The sequence below is a fragment of the Crocodylus porosus genome, unplaced genomic scaffold, assembly GCF_001723895.1.
Source record: "Crocodylus porosus isolate Cpor-Errol unplaced genomic scaffold, CroPor_comp1, whole genome shotgun sequence".
In the NCBI taxonomy this organism is placed as follows: Eukaryota; Metazoa; Chordata; order Crocodylia; family Crocodylidae; genus Crocodylus; species Crocodylus porosus.
Window position 1 is genome coordinate 33327503 of NW_017728950.1, and position 20544 is coordinate 33348046.

The following is a 20544-nucleotide window of genomic DNA, read 5'->3' on the forward strand; positions in this document are numbered from 1 at the left end:
CCAACCTTGCTTTTCTATGATTTTATGACTTAGATAAGAGGCAGGCAATTATTTGGGCCTGACAGCCACATGGGGAGTTTTGATGAGCTGTCAAAGGCTAGGTCAGAGTGCATCCCCCCCACACAACAACTCATCAGAACTTCCTAGGAGGCTGTGGGTGGGTGGGGAGCAGTGTTTAGAAGTGGGAGGAGTGGACAAGGCTGGGATCAAGGGACCCAGTCATGGGATAGTGACAGCTCCAGGCCTGGGGTCTGGACCTTCAGCCCGGGCTTGCTCCCTACATGCCCCTACCCTCTGTGGGGGGGGGTAGGGGTGGGGGCAGAGGATTATGGGGGGGCAGTGCATGTGCATGTGAGTGAGGAGGGGGAGTTGCTCGGGCACTAGGTCCCAGGAGCCTGCCATGGGTAAAGGGTGGGGGCAGGGAACATATGGAGGAGAGCTCCCCTGGGCAGTGTGGTCCATGCTGTTCCCACGGCACTCCTCACGGGGCTGAGCCCCACCTTCTCCTGCAGGGGCAGCCCACATCACACTCCCACTGGTGCCCACCACCTGGCCAGGTGCTGCTATGCTCCCCCTGCTTCCAGGGGCAGCTCCTGTTCCTGATGTTGCCCCTGCTGCACTGCATCGCATCAGGCAGGCAGGCAGTTTCAGCTGGGTGGCTCCTGGCCCAGTGTGCAGGGCTCTGGCTCCAGTTCCTGGGAAGGTGGCCAGGAGCTGAAGCCAGAGCCCCATGTGCTGGGGCAGGAACTGCTTGGCTGAAGCTACTCATCTGGAGCAGTGTGGTGCAACATAGGCAAGTTCAGGAGCTGGAGCCAGTGCTGGAGGTGGGGGGCAAAAAGCAACATCCAGCTGCAGCCACACTGGTAACAGCCTGCCAGAAGCTGCGCATGGTGGTCGGGGCCAGGCTGTGGGCACCAGTGGGAGCCCAGTGCTGGCTGCCCTGATGCAAGTGGCCCCATGCACAGCACTGCAGGGACAGCTGCAGGCCAGTCCAGTCACCTGGTGGGTCAAGATCTGGCCTGCAGGCCACATTTTGCCCATCCCTGACTTAGACCTTGAGTTCTTGAGGGGCTGTGAGACAGCCCATATTCTTGAGAACTTGCCAGAAATGTACCTGTTACCCCAAGCTTTCTCCGTGAGGGAGGTGGCGGTGAGGGGATAATCTGATACAGGGTGAATTCAGTTTTGAGGCTGTGAAGGAGGTTGCGTTGTGCCAGAGAAGGCCTACTGTAAAGGGAACTTTTACTGGAATGAAAGGTTTTCAGCTTTGTTCTTAATACCTGCTTCATTTTTTATAACAACAAGTCCAGAGTGTGAGAAGAGCACTATGAAAACTTCAATAAAACAAACAATTCAGTTGCCCTCAAGTGGGGCCGTATCTTGCAAGTCATTCCAAACTCCCATAAAGTCAGTGGGAGTTCTGAGAGAGGAAGAGCAGCAGGATTTAGCCCACAGCTATGAACAATACAACCACCTAGATGACACATCTCACCAAGACAAGACGGCGAAATGCCATTCCAACTTCCACTGTCAGTGCAGAACATCCTGGAATCTCCCAGTAAATAATACCCATTATTGCACTGGTAGGTAACCGTGCTGCCAGCAAAGAAGTCCTCAGAGGAATAAAATCCATGTTCTAAAGGTGGAGGCACTCCACAGCTGATCCCTGAAAGACGGGTGAGGAAGGAGAGCATGAATATGCTGGCCCATCAGACATTCCATGAAACACCTCTTAGTGCCAGAGCAACTAGCACAAGATTCAACTTCAGAAGAAATTTCAATGCCTGAACTCAGAGGAGCTACACCAGGGGCGAACCTGGGGTGCAGACAGAAGTGCAGCTCTCTGCTGTAACTCAGAATGCTTTGCAGGAAGTGTTCTGAGTTACAACGATCCCAGGGGGAGGGGAATCTAGCTGCTGGCTGGGAGCCTGCAGACAGTTTCCCCTAGTAATGACCTCTCCTCCTTGCCAGGCCACACTGGTTTTCAGAATGGGAGGAGGGAAAGGAAACAGAGGGAGTTAAACCTAGGGTTTTTTCAGCCCCCCATTGGAAGGTGGGGCAGGTAAACTGAATTCACGTGCCTCACCCTCTGGTGCTGGCTGGGGAACCCCTAGAGTGGGCTCCTTTCCCCCACTTCCATTCTGAAAAGGGCTCGTAAGCTGGCAGGCAGCGCAGACACAAATTACAGAAGACAGTTTGTTTTGAAACATCTTCATCTGAACCCTCATGCAATGAGGGGTAACATTTTCACATAGTTGGCCATTTTTGAAGTGCTCTGCAGCCATGCACTTGTGTTTGGTCACAGCTATAGCCCACTTCCTGTGGCCAGATTGGATGAAAATTGTCACTTCTTTCTGTGCCCTTCATTTGTGAGCTTTAGCTTTTACTGCCCCACTCAGGAAAGAACAAAAGAGGAACTGGAAAATAAATTAAAGTAAGACTATCTGGGCTCTTGTGTGCACACGCGTGTGTTAGAGATTGTACTATCAGCAAGAAGCAAGTTTCTAATTATGGCCTGGGAATAAAAAATGCACACTAAAGACTAGGGTGCAAAAGCCTGTTGGGATTGACTCACTTTCTCCTCATCTGAAAATGTCAGTGTAAATAAAATGCTTGAAAAAAATCACACATTTACCAACCATCAAGATTGAAAACTTCCGTTTCTCAACAGAACTACATTAATAGCTTCAAAACAAGTGTTTCCATACAGCCATGGCAAGTGTGTTTTAACTGTGATATAATGGGTTACTTCTCAAAGTAAGTTGGTAAATGAATAGTTTGCTCCTGCCAACAGCAATAAGCCAAGCTGGGGCTCTGTGGACCCACGTGCAGCCTCCCAGCTGCTTACCACAGCCGGCTTGGGACCCTGCTGCAGCTGCTTGTGCAGCCTGCCTGCTTAGGGATGGCCTGAAACTGCGGCTTAATTACCCTGATTAAGCCCAAGGAAGTCATTAATCCATGCTTAATAAAGTGTGGATTAATGGCTTCCCCAGACTTAATCAGGGTAATTGAGCTGCAGTTTCAGGCCATCTAGGAATATGTAGGGAGGGGTGGGATTGTTATGGCCACTTGGCCAATCACAGGCATGGGGGGACTTCACCACGCTCAGTCTGTGAAAATGGCTGCCAGCCCCAGGATCTGCCCAAGAAATTGGCCAGCCACCCCCTTGAGTTCAATAGACCCTTATCTATATGGCACAATGCCATGCAGAAATACCTGATCTAGCTCTTTCAGAACAGTTACCTTCCAAATGAAACTATTTGTAATAGTTAAGAGAATAGCTAAACTGCGTTTTTCAGTGAATTTTTCCCAGTTCACAAAGACACATGTGTAATGTGAATAGTCACAATTATAGAAATGTGAAATAACAAAGGCAAAAAGGAGCCTGGAGTTGGGAAAATGGGAACCAGAAGAGACAGACAGGACATATTATGTTTTAACAGGTCTGATCTTTTAACAGATCATTTAGGTACTTTCTGTGGCATTACTTTTATTCACATATAACCATTCCAATGTCATGACTCAGATTTAAAAGCAATCCATTTCAGTGATATTTAAACATAATGCAGATGCTGTAGCTTTTCCTCAGAAGAGTTTATGCTCAGAAGCCTCCACCGAGTGAAGGTGTTCAGAATATGATGGCTCTGATCATGATGTACTAATTTCTGTCAGACTTGGCTATCAACAAACCTACCTTTCAATCTTCAAAAGGAAAAGGGGAGCTGCTGCTTTGGAGTATAAGCTGTTAAGTGCTAGGTCTGCAAGCCCCTGTAGCAAGTTACTTAAATCACTTTAACTTTGAACCTAAATGAAACAGGGTTAGTGATGCAATGGCTGTGCTACCCTTGTATTGCTACAGAACAATTTGACATAGATACACAACTGTTACATCTGCCTACATCATCAATCATCATTTTTAGCAACAAAGGGCAGCAGAATGTGGCTGTATGTCATTATGAACCTGATAGAGTAAAATATTTAAGCACAAGTTTATCTTTAACACGGTACGTACATATTTGAATAAGAATGGACTTAAGTTGTGCTTAACTGCTTTGCTGAATGAGGGCTGCTAAGACCCACACAGAAGCCAAAATTTTTGAAGCCTGGTTTGTGACCGATGCTTTAACCTGCTACGCCTACAGTATGCTAGGATGAACTACTTACTTTCACAGCGTGGAAGAGGTCGAGTCCATTGTCCCAAATTTAGACAGTGCTGGACAGAGTTCCCTACTATCTGGAAGCCTGGGTCACAGAAAAGGCTCACTTTTGACCCTGGCTTTAAATCAGTCGATAAGGTCCGCAGATGAGGTATGGATCCTTCTAAGGATGGGCAATCTGAGGAAAAAGATGCATGCATGCAGAGCTACTGATGTTGCCTTGAATCAGAACTTTTTACTCTTTGAACACTGGATGCTGTGTGAGCTTATGTAGTGATGATAACCCTGAAGAGAGGTATACTTAATATGCTATCTTGTACTCAGATTCACAGAGCTTCACAGTATACCTCAACACTTTAGAACTGAATACATTTCTGAGCAAAAAGAAGAGAAATCAGATACTAGAACAGATTCCAATTGCTGTTAGCATGAATGACCAGAACAATCTTCTATCTGACTCAATATCAATTTTCACTCTTTCAACATCCCAATACAGGAAACCATAAATCTCTGTATGTGATTCTAATGACCTTTTGTTACAAAACACTGGAATTTTAGGAATGAAGACTGGATGTTCCAGCCATTAAATTATCAAAATAAATCATTCCAAGCCAGCAGGGCAGGGGTCACAATATAACACATTTAACCTTATAAACAGAATCATTACAATATTACATTGAACAAAAACAGTTCTAAGAGATAAAGTTCTAACCAGCACAAAATATACTGTTGTAATCTATCTTCACTCTTCCAACAACCCCAGGCAGGAAGTCAGGCCAAGCAAATACATTTCCTTTTTGGAGTTCCTCTGGACAGGAAGTAGCCAGGGACTTTACCTAAGGATTCAAAACAAGTGGTTAGATATATCTGGCTGACTACTCAGCAAGCCTGGCAGGAAAAGAATTAAAGCAAAATTTTCCTCTCGTATATGCATGGCAGTCCTGAACCTAGAGTTTTGATCCTAAGCTTGCTGAGCTGAAGAGAATCTTTTCATTGATTTGAGTAGTCTCATGGGTATTCTGCTTCATTTACATGTCTGCATTTTCTACCATCATCAATGCAAAGGCAAAAGAGTGAAGTCATGTGCTGCTGGGTGGACCTGTGTACTGTCCTAACATTTAAAAATAATAACTGTTCCTTTTAATTGCAGCTGTCTATTTGGAAGAACAGCATATTTTCCTCACTAACAGGCAGATAAGGGAAAAAAATCAGAACAGATGATCTCAAGTGTCTGAAGAAGAAAAATCTAACAATAAGAGGAAGCAGGAGCTGAATTTAGAAGAGCTACAGTCCTGACATGCTTGTATTTCTTCACATCTAGTTTAAGGACAAGAAACATGACAAGAGTTTTCTGAAATTCCTGACTAAAGCAACACTATTGTGTGACACCATTGGTTAGACAGACATATTCTAAAATAAATGGGAATCCTAACACTATTGTTAATAGGAGAACTAGTTCCCATCTAACTAAGAACTGGGTACAAAACTGGAATGCCAGGGAAAATGGCAAGAAGGCCATTTAGCAAAAGGAATGCCTCTGTTCCTAGAACAAAGAACAGAGGTGTTTACAAATATTATGACAGAACAGTCTTCCATTAAATATGCATTTTGGCCAACCTGTAAGAGGAATAGGACAACTTCAATAGAAAAGAGTTTTACTGAAGTATTAAAACTTTTTTGCTTCACTACCATAATGTCAAACCTCTTACTTTCGATAAAACTAAGAGGTAAAATGGAGCGAAGTACTCACTCTGTTCCTTTTTATCATGTAGTAAACTATTAATGTGCCAAAGTGCTGACTGCATCATCTCGGGGAAGGAAGGGGCTAGCTTTTGTTATATGTGCAGGAGGATTTTGGATAAGTAAATCTTGAACTGATTGAGGAACTTGGTAATAGAAGTGGCTCTTTGAATTAGTTTGCATTGCATTCACTCTTTCCACTGCAATTCACAAGTTAAGGAATGAAATGGGCTCTTTCAGTGGCAGTGCACAGTATAAAAGGTGTTATTATTTAGTGTAACACCATAACTTCGCTGTAAAGGCACCATGCAGAATATCACAGTGCTCCCTGGATGGCCTCCAGCAGAAATATTACTCCTAGCCAAGCAGCTGTTTAAAATGATGCATGACCTAAAGACGACAAATACGCAGTAAAATGATAATTAGAAGCTTCCTGCCTTTCGATATATTAAAGAGGTAAGTGTCTGCCTGCGAGAAGATGGTTATTTAATGAACAGAATGTGTTAATAATTAACCTCCTGTGTCTGCTTCCCATTCCGCATTTGAGTGGAAGTGTGGTGGAGGAACAGTTCTGATCGCCATTCTAAAGACCAGATAAGAATTGTGAAGAATACAAAGAAGAAACCACGGGGTAGGTGTGCCTTAACATACATATGGCAACCCAACCACTCACAAGGGATAGCTGTAAGTCTGAAGTGGTTAGAAGAACAGGCATGCAGGCCCAGCGGCTTGCATGAAATGGGTGCCTGGCCTCGTCCCGTTTCTGATGAATAAGGATACATAAAAACATAAATGAAATTTTACCCTACAGTCAGACTAGTACAGACAGTGGGGTTTTTTGCCTTCCTCTATAGTGGGGAGTGTGGCCCTCTCCCCTCACAGCAGCAGGACACGGTCTACGTTTGTCTCTCTACTTTACCTGTGGCAGGTTATGTAGTGCAAAAGGGTTCATTGTGTAATTTTAGTAGCAGGCTAGAAAAGGATTTGTGTAGGCTGGTTTGAATAGGGATAATCCTGCCTCAGGCAGGGAGTTGGACTAGATGACCTCCAGAGGTCCCTTCCAACCCTACTTTTCTATGATTTTATGCCTTAAACTCTAGCATAAAAAATAACTGTGATATAAACAGAGACATGGAAGATGATTTACTATTTGAAGCTCTAATAACGAAGAGGTAAAAAGTTTATGGGAAGTTTACTCGACAAATTTCCCTGTCTTCATCTTACATCTGTCTTCTATCATTAAGACCCTGGATTTCTGTGCATACCCCAGTGAAGGGTCAGATTTTTCAAAAGCACTCTTCACTGACCCCTCTCTGTTTCTGCTCAACTCTATGGCTGTGTCCATATAAGCAAGGGCATGTTGTTTGTGGCACCACAAACCTCTTTGTGGTGCTACAAACTGCACACGGGGAGTGTCTAAATGTGCCCCACGCTGCAAATTTGCACCACGCAGCCAAAATTTGCTACTAGGAAATCCTGGTAGTAAAACAAAGCACAGGGAAAAAATACAGTGCAGTGCATGTGATGGGAACGTGTGCCCAAAAACATGGAGGAATAATCCTCCAGGGAGATTAAGGAGTGTCTTCACTTCCAGTTGTGCCCTGGCTCCTCCAGCATGCTGGGAGCCAGGCATGGATAGTTTGCCCAAAGTGGGACAATTTGTCCCTCCATGAAGCTCATGAATAGGTGCATGTGGTGCAGCAAAAAGTAGCAGCACAAATTTGTGCTGCTACTATTTTTGCCACTGCACTCGCATGCCCCTGCACAGTTGGACTATAACACTCAGCAGAACATAAACTGGGGCAGAAAATCTGGGTTATTTTGAATGCCAGAGGTGTAGTCAAATGGCAAAATTAAAGCTTTCTTTCCTTTTCTTCATTTCCTGTAACTTTTAGAAGTCCCCCAACAGAGGGATTGATCTGATTCCCATCAACTTATGCAGGAGTTGAATGTGACACTGTAAGATACCAAAGCATTAACATTGATTTGTTCCTTTGCTCTGAGCCAGCCAAAATTCTAAACAAGCATTCACCTGTTCCAGGGAGAGGACATAATCCCAGATGTTAAGCTGGCTAATAGAGCCCACAAAAGACTCAGCTGGATTAAATCCTTCTCCTCTCTGGTCTTGATCCTGGCCAAGCACAAGTGCACCACCACCTAAGAAGGAAGACAAATGGTCCTGAGAAGAAGCTGCTGTTGTTTAAAGAAGAAAAGTATTTTCAAGAAAAAGCTGTCTTGTACACGGGGACACCACAGCAGCTGATAATCAAGTTGCAAAGCAATTTTTATTAACTAAACCGTGTTGTTAACTGGGGATACTTTAAATAGATGTTTCAGAAGTGCACCTCCTTTTGAAAATTAATCTAGGATTTATCACAAAGCATGTACAAGTACAGCTAATAATGTAATTAGGAATTATTAACTGGCTTAACAAAGTTCATGGTATCTAGGTATTTTATAATTTTCCTTATCAATGTATTAAAACTGTTAAAAGCCTTTAAAAATATCACACATGAGTAATGTACCATGCAAGTTAATTTACTTTTACCTCATTTAACTGGAGCACAGCAAACGGGAACATTTGGTATCTATGACCATGTGCATGATGGTATGAGTGTGTGCTCATTCTTTAGAATAACCACAATGCATTTGGAAATAAAAGGACAGAACAAAACTGCATACAACGGCTATGATTAGACATGTGACCCTACCTTTAAGATGAGTTTTCTTAAATTCTAAAACACTGCACGATTCCTGCAGTTCATGAAGTTAAAGCATTTTAAATTATCAATTCTCCTCTCCAGAAAGTGATCCAAAATGGATTTTTTGCTACTCTTTGGCTACTCTCTGAGATGATGCGTTACAGGTCCCCTTGTGACAGTTTACAACTGCAGCTGTTTTGAATAGTGCATTCTGCAATCATTGTATGCTTCATGGACTGTTAGCATCTTTAGTTTATATAAACAGGTGGTTGAGGGGTTTATCACCCTCCCCATTAAATCCTTAGAAATTCCTCAAGGTCCTAAATAAACTGGCAAAATAATAATTTCTTTCCCTAGCATAGGAAATAATGAAAGAAGCAGACATAAGAGTTCTGCCATTCACATTTAGGCTAACATACAAAAGTTTCCAAAACTGTCAAGACAAGATACTGATGCAATTAAATTCTAAGGACAGTCATACAAATGATGGGGAAATATAATATGTTTATTGCTAATTATGTTTTTAAACCAAACTCATGATTGAGTTTAACACTGACATCCAATTGTGAAATTTGTTCTCATTAAAATATCCCAGGGTCAGTTCAGCATGTTTCTTAAAAATATCTATAGGCAAGATTCTGGCACCCCTATTCAGGCTGTGTGAGGTATTCCTCTGCAAATATGCACTTCGGTTACAGTGAAACTACATGTAGAATGAAGGCTAGTCCCCCTGAAGAAGGATGCTATACCTGAATCAAACGTGGGATAAACAAATGCCGGCTCTGAAACACCACAAACTTGGTAATATTAAGAATGAGGCAATGGAATGAAGAAATATAAAGAAAACATACCAGGGATTTTTGAACCAACTGAGAGACCACTGCCTCCATCAGATAACTTCCCATCAATATATACTTTCCAGGCTCCATCTGTGCATGTCCAGGTGATTGCAATGTGATGCCACTTGCCATCGTTCATAGAAGGGCAATCTGTGATCTTTTCCTTTCCATTCACATAAAGAACCCACCTGCACGACGAAAAGACAGAAGGGGCATGTAACACATGTTTACTACTGCATATAATACCAGACAGGGCGATTCGCATCATACTTTTTAGAGAGGATCCTTAAAGTTAAGTTGTACACAGCATCTCAAAACCCATTGGTCATGCAGGGGGTCACAGCCAGTACTGGAACTAAAGCGAGGTGGGGGGAAGGGCATGGGGAAGACAATCAGGACAGTAGCCCCCCAGCACATACTTATGGGGTGTAGGGAAGGGCTGCAAAAATAGCAGCCACTGAAGCTGCTGGGTGGCTGCATGGCCACTACTGGCAGCCACTGCTGCCCTGCATGCTCCCACTGTACAGGATGCAGACCTCCCTTGTTATAGCTCTGGTCACAGCAATAAATAGGCCCAATAGTAAGCTGCTTTTTTTTTTTTTTTGTAAATATTACTTTAAATATATCTTTTATCCTTTGCAAAAATAGCCCAGGGAGAAATATTTTACCTTCTGCATATTACCTTTTTCTTCTTACATCGTTCTCTTTTATTAGCAAACAACTGGCAAAAGTAGTTTTGCAATTCAGGTCAGGGAGAAATATCATTCAGAAGGACCAGCTACAAAGTTTTCACTTCGATTCATTTGTGAACTTACCCAGGGAAAGGCACTGTTTGAGGATCCTCTCTATAAAGAACTATAAACATTTATAATCTTGAAAGGCGACAGTACTACTACAGGTTTATTTACCCATTGTAATCTGTTAACAGAAATGCGTTGTCACTTCCATTATCTACTGCATAAGAAATTGGAGTCCCATAATTAGTAGTGTCAGTGGATCTCATCCAGAAGGCACAGGTGATATTACCAAGTGATGGGAAAGTATTGTCAAGTATGACATACCCATAGATACCAGAAACTTCGAAATCCAGATTAAAACCAGAGGACTGTTCTGCAACAAACAAGTAGCATTTTCAGATCTGCAGTCTTACAAACACAGAAACAAATTAAACTAAACCTTATCAAATGCAATAAAACTAAACCACAACCAGTCTGCAAAATATTTGCTTTCCACTTCACTGAATTAGAAATAATATATTCTATTCTGAGGCCACTGTGTTTTCCTCTTCTTAAAAATACACCAGTAGACACCTTGAGCCCTCAACAGCTACAAAACATGCCAGATTCAAAGAAGCACAGTTAAAAAAATATGTAGGTTTCTCGTAAATAATGAGTCTTTCATAATCTTTTGCATGCCTTTCAGCCCTCTGCCAAACAACTAAGATGCCAGTCTGCCAATCCTCTATTATTCCCCTCTATTCAGTACTGGTGAGGCCATATCTGGAGTACTGTGTTCTGTTTTGGGTCCCCCACTACAGAAAGGATGTGGACAAATTGGAGACAGGCTAGCAGAGGGTGACAAAAATGGTGAGGGGGCTGGGGGACATGACTTCTGAGGAAAGAGTGAGGGAACTGGGCTTATTTAGTCTACAGAAGAGAAGATGGAAAGGGGATTTAATAGCAGCCCTAAACTACCTGAAGGGGAGTTCAAAAGAGGATGGAGCTAGATTATTCTCAGTGGTGACAGATGACAGAACAAGGAGCAACAGTCTCAAGTTGCAGCAAGGGAAGTTTATGTTAGGTATTAGGGAAAATTTTCTCACTGGGAGGAACAGGTTAAACTGGAACAGGTTACTCAGAGAAGTGGTGGCATCTCCATCCTTGAAGGTTATTAAGACTCGGCTAGACAAAGCCTTGGTTGGGATGATCTAGTTGGGGATGGTCCTGCTTTGAGCAGGGGGTTGGACTAGATGACTTCCTGAGGTCACTTCCAACCCTCATTTTCTATGATTCTATGATCTTATAGCCAGAAGTCCCAAGGCACATCCCCACGAGCAGGAGTGCTTGTTTCACTGGGGACAAGTAGCAGCAGCACACCCTGTGCTGCTACTGCTTATACCTGGGGAACACCCATGCCACGAACGTTCCAACACGCAGCATGTTATTCCGGGTAGGGTAGGGCCAACTCTGCTGGCCCCAGCAGCTTTACCTGGGGGCCTCAGAGCTGCAGCCATGGGGCTCCTGCAGCAGGGAGCCTGGCTGGCAGCTGGAGTGTGGCTCTGACCCTCTAAGCTCCAGTTTTGGGCAGCATGTCCTGCTGCTATATATACCACCCTGCTTTTTTAGATTTTTGACCTTGGGATCTCCTGGGGTTTGTGAGAGAGGTTTGGTGGTGGTTTGTTCTGTTATTTTTAGTTCCCTAAAGTACATGGTATTGCTATGGAATAGCTCTATTCAAAATACTGAAAAGTACTTTACAAAGTTAAAGTGATATTATGAGTCAAAGCAGTAACTATTATTCACTCATACAGCCGTAGTACTCACAAAGTTTTTGGTGGGATTAAGGAGATGAAGGATAAATGACTCCTCTTTTGTAAAGTTGCCAGAGGCCCTTTTACTTTCATCTTAAGATCCACAACATGTACATAAAATATCATCATTTTAAATGCTTGTATAAAAGACAAAACTGATCTCAGGTGTAACTCCAATGACATCAAAGAAGTTACTACAGCTTTAAACCTGGACTATTATTTTTGATGGTAGAAACTATGTTCTTTGCTACAACATCATCTCGGTTTCTGATACAGAGCACTACAAGCAATATATGAAATATAAAGAGCTAAGGGACAGATCCTTGAAAGGAATTAGGTGCTTAAATATGAGTTATATAACTAAATACTATGGTCAATACTATGGACAAATACTGGGCTTAAATAGCTGGACATGTGAAGTAAATCCAAAAGCTGAGCACACTGGGCTAGCTGCTGCATAGTAAAAGTCATATGGTATCAAGTGAGCCAGCGTAATTCTTATCCAGAGGCTCTGTCAAGCCACCTTTTGCTGACACTTTAGTCCTGTGTACCTGTTTCACACCTGCTGCCTGTAAAGCCAGGGGGACATTTACAAACGTACGAGTTCAAGGCATCCACACAGGTTGCTTGGTTTAAGCAGGGATTGGAATCACACTCATTGATGTTCACTTCACAGTGCTGTCCCATGTACCCCGTCACACACAGACACCTGAGGAGGAAACCAAAATACTTTTCTATTTCGGCTGCTTTGATTACAGAAACACTGTCCATAATATGATGTTTGTTCAGAGACATCCTATTCAATGCTTGTCATCATTATATATATTACTTCTCTCATTGTAATAACACCAGGCCTGATTCTGAAAAGTGCTGTATACTCACAGCTCTCTCTTTAGAGATGGTGCTAGGCACCTCTAAGCAATAAGCTCATTGTTTACAGCTGTCTTCCATTACAGCCTAGGTCTGACATCAGCATACACAATTCTCACTGAAGTCAACAAGAGCTCAGACTGTGCTCCCAGGATCTGAGCCAGTATAGATAATTAAGCTGTTTTTCACTAAAAAGGAAAGACAAAAGCAATTCTGATGTCACATCTGACTATCTACTCCCTTCATTTTGACTCTGGCCATAACATTTTTTCATAATAAAATATGGGAAGGCCTGACCAATGCCCGTATCTGTTGCTGCCTTACAACCCCAGAAAACTTAATACAGGGTCTACACAAAATAATCTTCATTGTACAATGCTCTTGTGGAAGTCAATCATCAAGCTCCCTTGTTGGTAAAAAGCACCTGGAGGAAAACCAATTATTTTCAGTAAAAGAGCATGCTGAAATTCCCACCTACTCTAATGGGTGGAATCCCGTCTACCCTTTCATCTTCAACCTCCATGGATTCTCTTTGCTACTTCTCATACACTTTTAACAAAAGTTCACCCCATCACCTTTTTCAAAAATGAACACTTTGGGATGCACACTGATCATATATTTGGTGTATCAGCCCAACATGCTAACATGTTTGGAGAGCCTGCAGTAGATCTGGCTTTGCACATTACAGGAAATCAGTTACTGGTTCTTCACCTGAAGCTGTTGATATCATCTTTGCATGTAGCCCCATTCTTACACGGTCTGCTGAGACACTCATCAATGTTTTTTTCACACAAGGCACCAGTAAACCCAGAAGGGCACTTGCAATGAAAACTCCCGATCCTATCTTCACAAATAGCTTTGTTACGACATGGGTTTGAAAGGCATTCGTTCACTTCTGTTTCACAGTGAGAACCTGAGTAGAAAGAGGAAAGGTTACAGCTTTATTTTTAAGTAACAAAGTTACAAACTCTATTAGGAAGAGCTATTATGCAGTTTTCAGTTTTTGGTGCCTCTGACAAATCCCAAGACAATAAAAATGACAAAGAATCCTTTGGAAAACAGCAAACAACAAAGAGAAAACTACTGTGCTTTTTTCCCTCATTTGGTTATACTATATTGTTTGGGTTTATCTGTTGATGCAATTCCATGTACCTTCATTACATTTTGGAAATATAGGATATATAACATACCTAGGTGCTATCAACTATTTAAGGTGGACACTTGCAATAATATTAAAAAATACTGTGATCCAATGAGATCACTGGTATCATGCTGCAAATGGCAAAATAACAGATGACACTACAAGGTAAGAATCTGCCTGTTCACTGTCCTAAACCCCATGAATCTATGCTATGCATTCCCAGGAGGGAGCCACTAAATGCATCTTAAAATAACATCAGTCAGGAGCTGAGAGACTTTGAACAACTGATGAGCAATAAGGAGGAGTTGGGAAACCTTCCTACCATAGAAGTTAAGTTGGATCCCTTTCATTAAAACAAAGTTGGGATAGGGGGCAGAGGGGAACCCTACACGACTACCTAGAAGTTGAGTTGTGCAACAAGGCTGAAGCAACTGTAAAATGTAAAATCTTAGCTCTGCAGCCACCTGGCCTATCCAATAAAGATACAGAAGCTCTGGAAAAAATGTTCTTTTATTTGACAGAAAGCAAAAAGTACTTGCAGAGATGAATGGGATGGGAGTGGGGTTCATTTTAACAAAGAAAGGGACAATTTGGCCCACAGAGCTACTATAAGGGATAAGTAACAGCAATACAACTTGACACTTAGAGAACCACTCATATTTCTTTATCCCTTTGCTCCAAGTCATGCAGTAATTTAAATAGCAAACATGGGAAGAGAAACTAAAACTCCTGAGTTCTGCACCTGAAGCCCTTAAACCTCAATGTCTCATAGACAGTCCAAATGTCCAAACCGGTGTTTAAGTCTATGAAGGCATCCCTGACTTGCACTGTCAATTTCAGTGAGTGTAAGGTCTTTAGCTAGCATTAGCAAAGGCTGAACCAATGAAGAAACAGAGCTGACCTGTGTATCCTTTTGTACATGTGCAGCGATAAGCACTGATGTCATCAACACAAAGTGCTCCATTCTGGCATGGGTTGGAGCTGCATTCGTTCACATCTTCTTCACACAGTGACCCTTCAAACAGTAATGGTTAAAAGACATGGTATATAGACTTTTGACAAATGAATGGGATGCAGTCTGTGGTGCCTAGTTTCAAAACCTCAGTGGCAAAATATCACTCATGTCATAAATTACTGAGATCAGGAGATAAAACTATGTACCTAACTGCCTCCTTGAGAACACCTGCAGAGACTTTCCATAGCCCTGCTGAGCCCTGGGAGACTGTCCACAGTTTTCCCCTGTATCATTTTAAACACATTAAGGAATTTTACTTAATTTTGATTTAAAAAGCTTATAGGCATCATATGATGAGGGGAAGGGACTGCTTTGGTGGGGAGTATTACTGTGTTTACCCAAATCCAAGATGAATTATAGTTTAAGACAACCCCCTTCCCGATATTTAAACTCTCTACAAGGAAAATTATAAATTCGTTATAATTTTCCATGTGTAAAATCTAATTAGTAGAAGGTCATCTTCAATTTGTCCTCCACACAGCTGTGGCAGGGAAAGCAGTGGCAGGGGGTAAGGGACCAAACCCCTGCCCTTTGCCCCCCTGCTGTGCTTGTGCCTGACCCCCTGCTGCCTGTCCTCCCTGTCATGTACAGTGCCTGCCCCCTGCCTTCTCATGTCTTGTCCCTCACATGCCTGTGCCTTCTCTCTTGCTGCCTGTCCCCAGAGCCTGCCTGTCACCCCCCTTTACCTGCCCTCCACCCCCTAGTGTCTGTTTCCCTCCTCCCTTGCCCCCCTTCACCTGCCAATTATCTTTGTATGGCTCCAGCACCAGCTCCGGCTCCAGGGGAGACATCAGTGACAGCCCCCATCTTGGTTCAGGCTGGCTAAGCAGAAATAGTGACAGCAGCTCCAGGCCTGGCTAGGTAAGGGCTCGAGCCACAGCCAGACCTCCCACAGCTGGGGGCAGGTAGGCTGCATGGTCTCTCCTGTGCACCCCCCACCTCACCATGGATCTCCCCCAAGCTTCCCCCTCTGTGCACACCCTTCCTCATCATACAAGCCACCCCAGCCCAGAGCAGGCAGTATATCAGCTGCTAACCAGTACTTTCCTGGCCCAGTACTCAAATCTAAGACAAGGCTTTTTTTACCCCTGTGTTCACTGGGGAAAAAAACCTTCTCTATCTTGGATTTGAGTAAATATGGTAGGTCTTTTTATACCTGCTCACAAGGCTTGGATGATAACATGTTCTCTATTTGATCATTCACTTTGTCTTTAAAAATTGCTAATTAAACCCACAACCTGACAAGGTGTGTAAACAGGTTCCAGCCCTGAAGCATGTGAGTGACCTCTCTGATTTCAATGTTTGTGTATGTGGGAATTCAATAGCAACACTTTTCTGAAAAAAGAATAAAGGTGAAAGAAATATTAAGCACCTGCTCCTAGGCTGAAAGTTAGGTACCTGCCAGCATACCTTGCTTACAGCTTCCTCACAAGTACCTAGTTAATATTTCTTTCAGCTCCATTTTGTTTTCAGAATGGAAATCTTACAGGCATACCAACTAAAACGTTTCATGCTTCTTGAATAATAATCCTTCTGTTTTACAAACTATTCACATACGCCCAAGATTTTCTCTGCCTAATGGGACAAATTCATCACTGCTATAATTCTACAGTCAGTGAAGAAATAAACATCAAGTTAATAGGTCTGTTTTACTTGTGCAACACAGAGCTGATGCCCTTTTAAAGACGTGTTATGGAGTAGTTAAATTACTCCAGTCACCTGTGTAGCCTGGCTGGCATTGGCAAATGAAGGCTGCAATGCCATCTTTGCAAACTCCATTGTTGAGGCAGGGAAAGGATTTGCACTCATCAATCTCTAGTTCACATTTTAAGCCTAAAATGGAAACAAAGTATGATTACATCTCAATCATAGGAGCAAAGAAATGGAATTAAATCACTGAAACACAGAGGTTGTGATTATTTAATTTGAAAAATACATCAGATTCATTAACAGTCTGGAGAACTAGACATTTCAGCCCATATGCTTTTCTATCCAATATAATGTTTCAAATGAACAGGTGAGAAAATGCTATCAGAAACATCGAGAACAGATCAGGCAGCACAATACTGCAGTATGATCAGCTCCACTACCTTAGTACTGTATATGTTATCACAGATAGCTGAAACAAGGATTCTTTTGATGATAGTGGACAAAATATCCAGCTGTTTTGGAGCAACTGGATGGCTCACACTGGTCAGAACAGGAAGGATTAATAGGATTAGCTGACTGCAGTATAAGTTTCTCAGCCCAGCTGTTTTCATCAGGTAGGATTCCAGACACACTCACACTTGGTCTAAATATTGCTTCCGTGAAAGTTAACAGGAATTTTATTATTTACTTCAATCAGCGAGAAGCTTTTAAAAAAATTCATTTTTGACCTAAAGGAACACAGGCAAACATAATTCAACTGTAATGAAAAGATCCATTTCTTTGTTACAAATGTAGTGCAAATAATAATGAACAATCCATGATGAAGATTTCCATTAGTTTAATTAGCCTGTGCTTTTTCTACTGAGACTGACCTATACCAGTTAATTAGAATGGGAGATTCTACCTGCCCCATGTTATGACTGACCTTCTTCCTTCCCCCAATCCACTACATAATTTACCTGTGTATCCAGCAGGACAGATGCAGATGTAACCACTTCCAAGCTGTTTACAAGTTCCATTATTATGGCATGGTTCCAGGAAACACTCATGAAAAACCTGTCAAAGTACAGAAAAAACTCATCAAAAAAAATATGGCAAAGAATGAGTCTGACATACACTACATAGGCCAGTATGTATCCCACTGCCAAATAGAAGGCTATTTAATTATATCTAACAAGTTTCATGCAGCAATCTAGAACACTGACATACAATTTTATGTCTCCATATCTCTTATTTTACTTGTCTTCATTCACTGACTTGTCTGTTACTCTTGAGATTTTACTGTCTCTATATAGCATATGCATCTGTTGCTTGTTAATTTTCCATGATAATTTGTTAACATAAAACCTAAGTGACAGGCAGAATTACAAGATGATCATTAGTTACAATCTTCCATATCATTATTACAGCAGTAGCTTTCTTCATGCTGACTCCTATGTTAACAGCAATTGTTCTTTGCTCCAGAAGGGAAAGAATAAGTCATATGCTCATGCAGCTGAAGTTGTACATCCAGTATTTTTGAATGTTCCATTTAACAAATATTCAATAGATGTTTGCAGTACTTCCTCTATAGCTCTTTATATCAATGATAGTCATGTGGTGGCACTTAAATAAGGCCTTCCTATCACAGTTCTCTACCAGTTCTATTTCAATCTTCCCCCTTTCCACACAGACTAATCCTACCATCAGTCAATTGCAGTGAATGGCAGAGATAAGCTGGGGGGATTCTGTGGACTTCATGTGTCCCATAGATGCATTTTAGCCTCCTCTATTGACCACAGCAAACAAGACACAGATGTTTAATGAACTGAGGACTTTTGGAATCAAGGATTTTTTTGATGGTATCTTTTATTGGACCAACTGTATATCTGGGAGAGATTATTTTTAGAGGTTGACATTCTAATTATTATTATACTATGATAAAAGGCTCTAATTCTGCAAAGCTGTTGAGCTTTTAACTTTAAGAAAAACAGTATTGCAATTAAATTCAGTGTGCTTGTTGAATCAGGTGTTAGTTGTCTCTCTACATATATTTTAGGTTAATGGCTCAGGCCGAGCTTATCATTAATTATTCTTGTTCGTGGGACATGGCATCTCACAATCAAATCATAAAAGACTGCTACACTTGCAGCAATGAGGCTCTTTCCTCAAAACTCATCCTCACGGGAGTTGTCTCTACTCACATAAATAGTTCCATGCATTTCAGAGAGGCTAATCACAAGAAAAAGGGGTTGAAGAATGTGTTCTATAAGTTTCTTCTTATACCTCTTCTTAAATTTGTATGTATAGAAATACATAAATAAAAATAAATGCTTCACAATCAGGACCCTAGAACCTGATGGACTATTGTGAAAGATGGTGTTACAAAACAGATCAAAACAAAAGACCGACATGCTGACCACTATCAAAAGAGCTATATTTCAAATGTGGGGCAAGAAACTGGGTCCTCTTGTCTTAAAGTAATGGCTTAGTGACATTCTTTATGATAGGCTAAGATTGCCTTTGGCTATATCAAGTCCCTTTCTGCCCAAATCATTCTGTGATAGCAAAAGAATTGGAAAGAATGCTGTAGAAAAGCACTATTAAGTTACCATTTGGTACAAAAGGTTACTAGAAAATACAAATAGTTTTTGTGAAGGAAGCCATTACTCAGGAATGAAACATATATCCTGCAAATTTTGCTAGCTAGTGAGTTATACCTCACACTGCTTTAATCAAATAAAAGGGGCCCTCACAATAATTATTTCAGAGTGCTTCAGGAAATACACTCAGCAGCACAATTATGTTACAGAAATGCATTAGCCATTTAATATTTGTAGAAGATAATATGCTTCTTCAATTAAAGCCAACATTATTAAAAAATGTTGTGCTTGCCTGACTGCTGACTTTATACTGTTTGCTGATATTTTCTGGAGGGACTGGTACCATTACACTCTCCTCAGCTGCTGAGAAGGTAGAGCCAAAACCTGAACAGGGTATAAAGGAAAGCAACTGTTAATGCAATATTACAGGATCCTCACTGCATTGTAGTGATGCATTTAAAAATGCTACAGGGAAAGTGGATTTATGGGAATAAATCCCAAAACTTACAGTAACAACTTATTCAATTAAGCAACATCAGAATCAATAATAAATGAGGAGAGAGAACCAGGCACTGTAGCAAAGTCTTTTGTAAGATGCGTTTCCCAGACAGTCCTGATTTACAGCTTAGCTCATGAAATTAATCACTTTAGTTTCCACAGATCTACAGTAAAATTTTCACTGATTTCAAAGAAACTGGAATTTAGGCTCTGTTAGGGAGCCTAATGCAGAGTACACAGTCCCCCATTTCTGATAACAAAGAAGTAACTGGAGATTTACAGAAGTTTAGGGTTGGAAGGGACCTCATGAGACCATTGGGTCCAGCCCCCCTGCTCTGGGCAGGAATCAAAAGCAAGAGTTCAGCAGGCCAGGAGAAAATTACTTTGGAAGAAGAGTGAAGTGAATGTTGCCAAAAGAGGTAGCTTATTCTTCCTTTGGATGACTCCCAAACACATTAAGAGTCAGATCTGGCCACCTTTATGTCACATTCTTTGGAGAAAATGACTCAACTTACTTGAACAGTCTGTGATAGATCTGGCACCTATGATGGTAGTTGTTCCATAAAAGGGACAAGATAAGCAGTAGGACTTCCCTGGGTCTGGCTGGTAATAGTCTCTGGGGCAGGGGTGGCAAGGAAGTAAACCGCTGCGAGAGAACTCTCCTGCTGGACAAGGTACTGTAAAGGGCAAAAGAAAGCTCTGATGACTGGCTTCCAGTTACTGCTTACTTTCCCCACAGATAGGCACCAATAAACCATGAGAAATTTTCAACCAGAAGTTGTGCTTATTTCAACAAACATTAGCAAGTTAAGCATGGCTC

The 20544-nt window shown here is 41.9% G+C and overlaps 1 protein-coding gene across 1 annotated transcript in view; it reads right to left on the bottom strand.

Annotated features, from left to right (window-relative positions):
* Window positions 1-20544, bottom strand: part of SVEP1 (sushi, von Willebrand factor type A, EGF and pentraxin domain containing 1) — a gene marked incomplete at its 5' end in the record, with an annotated part of 177639 nt that overhangs the window by 54995 nt on the left and 102100 nt on the right. Inside the window, 13 exons of the mRNA XM_019554729.1 lie at window positions 1493-1666; window positions 4165-4335; window positions 4870-4993; window positions 7930-8054; window positions 9451-9626; window positions 10347-10548; window positions 12520-12677; window positions 13550-13751; window positions 14881-14994; window positions 16714-16827; window positions 17604-17700; window positions 19519-19610; window positions 20240-20401. Of these exons, the coding sequence (XP_019410274.1) occupies window positions 1493-1666; window positions 4165-4335; window positions 4870-4993; window positions 7930-8054; window positions 9451-9626; window positions 10347-10548; window positions 12520-12677; window positions 13550-13751; window positions 14881-14994; window positions 16714-16827; window positions 17604-17700; window positions 19519-19610; window positions 20240-20401 (1911 nt within the window). The remainder of the gene's footprint in view (window positions 1-1492; window positions 1667-4164; window positions 4336-4869; window positions 4994-7929; window positions 8055-9450; window positions 9627-10346; window positions 10549-12519; window positions 12678-13549; window positions 13752-14880; window positions 14995-16713; window positions 16828-17603; window positions 17701-19518; window positions 19611-20239; window positions 20402-20544) is intronic.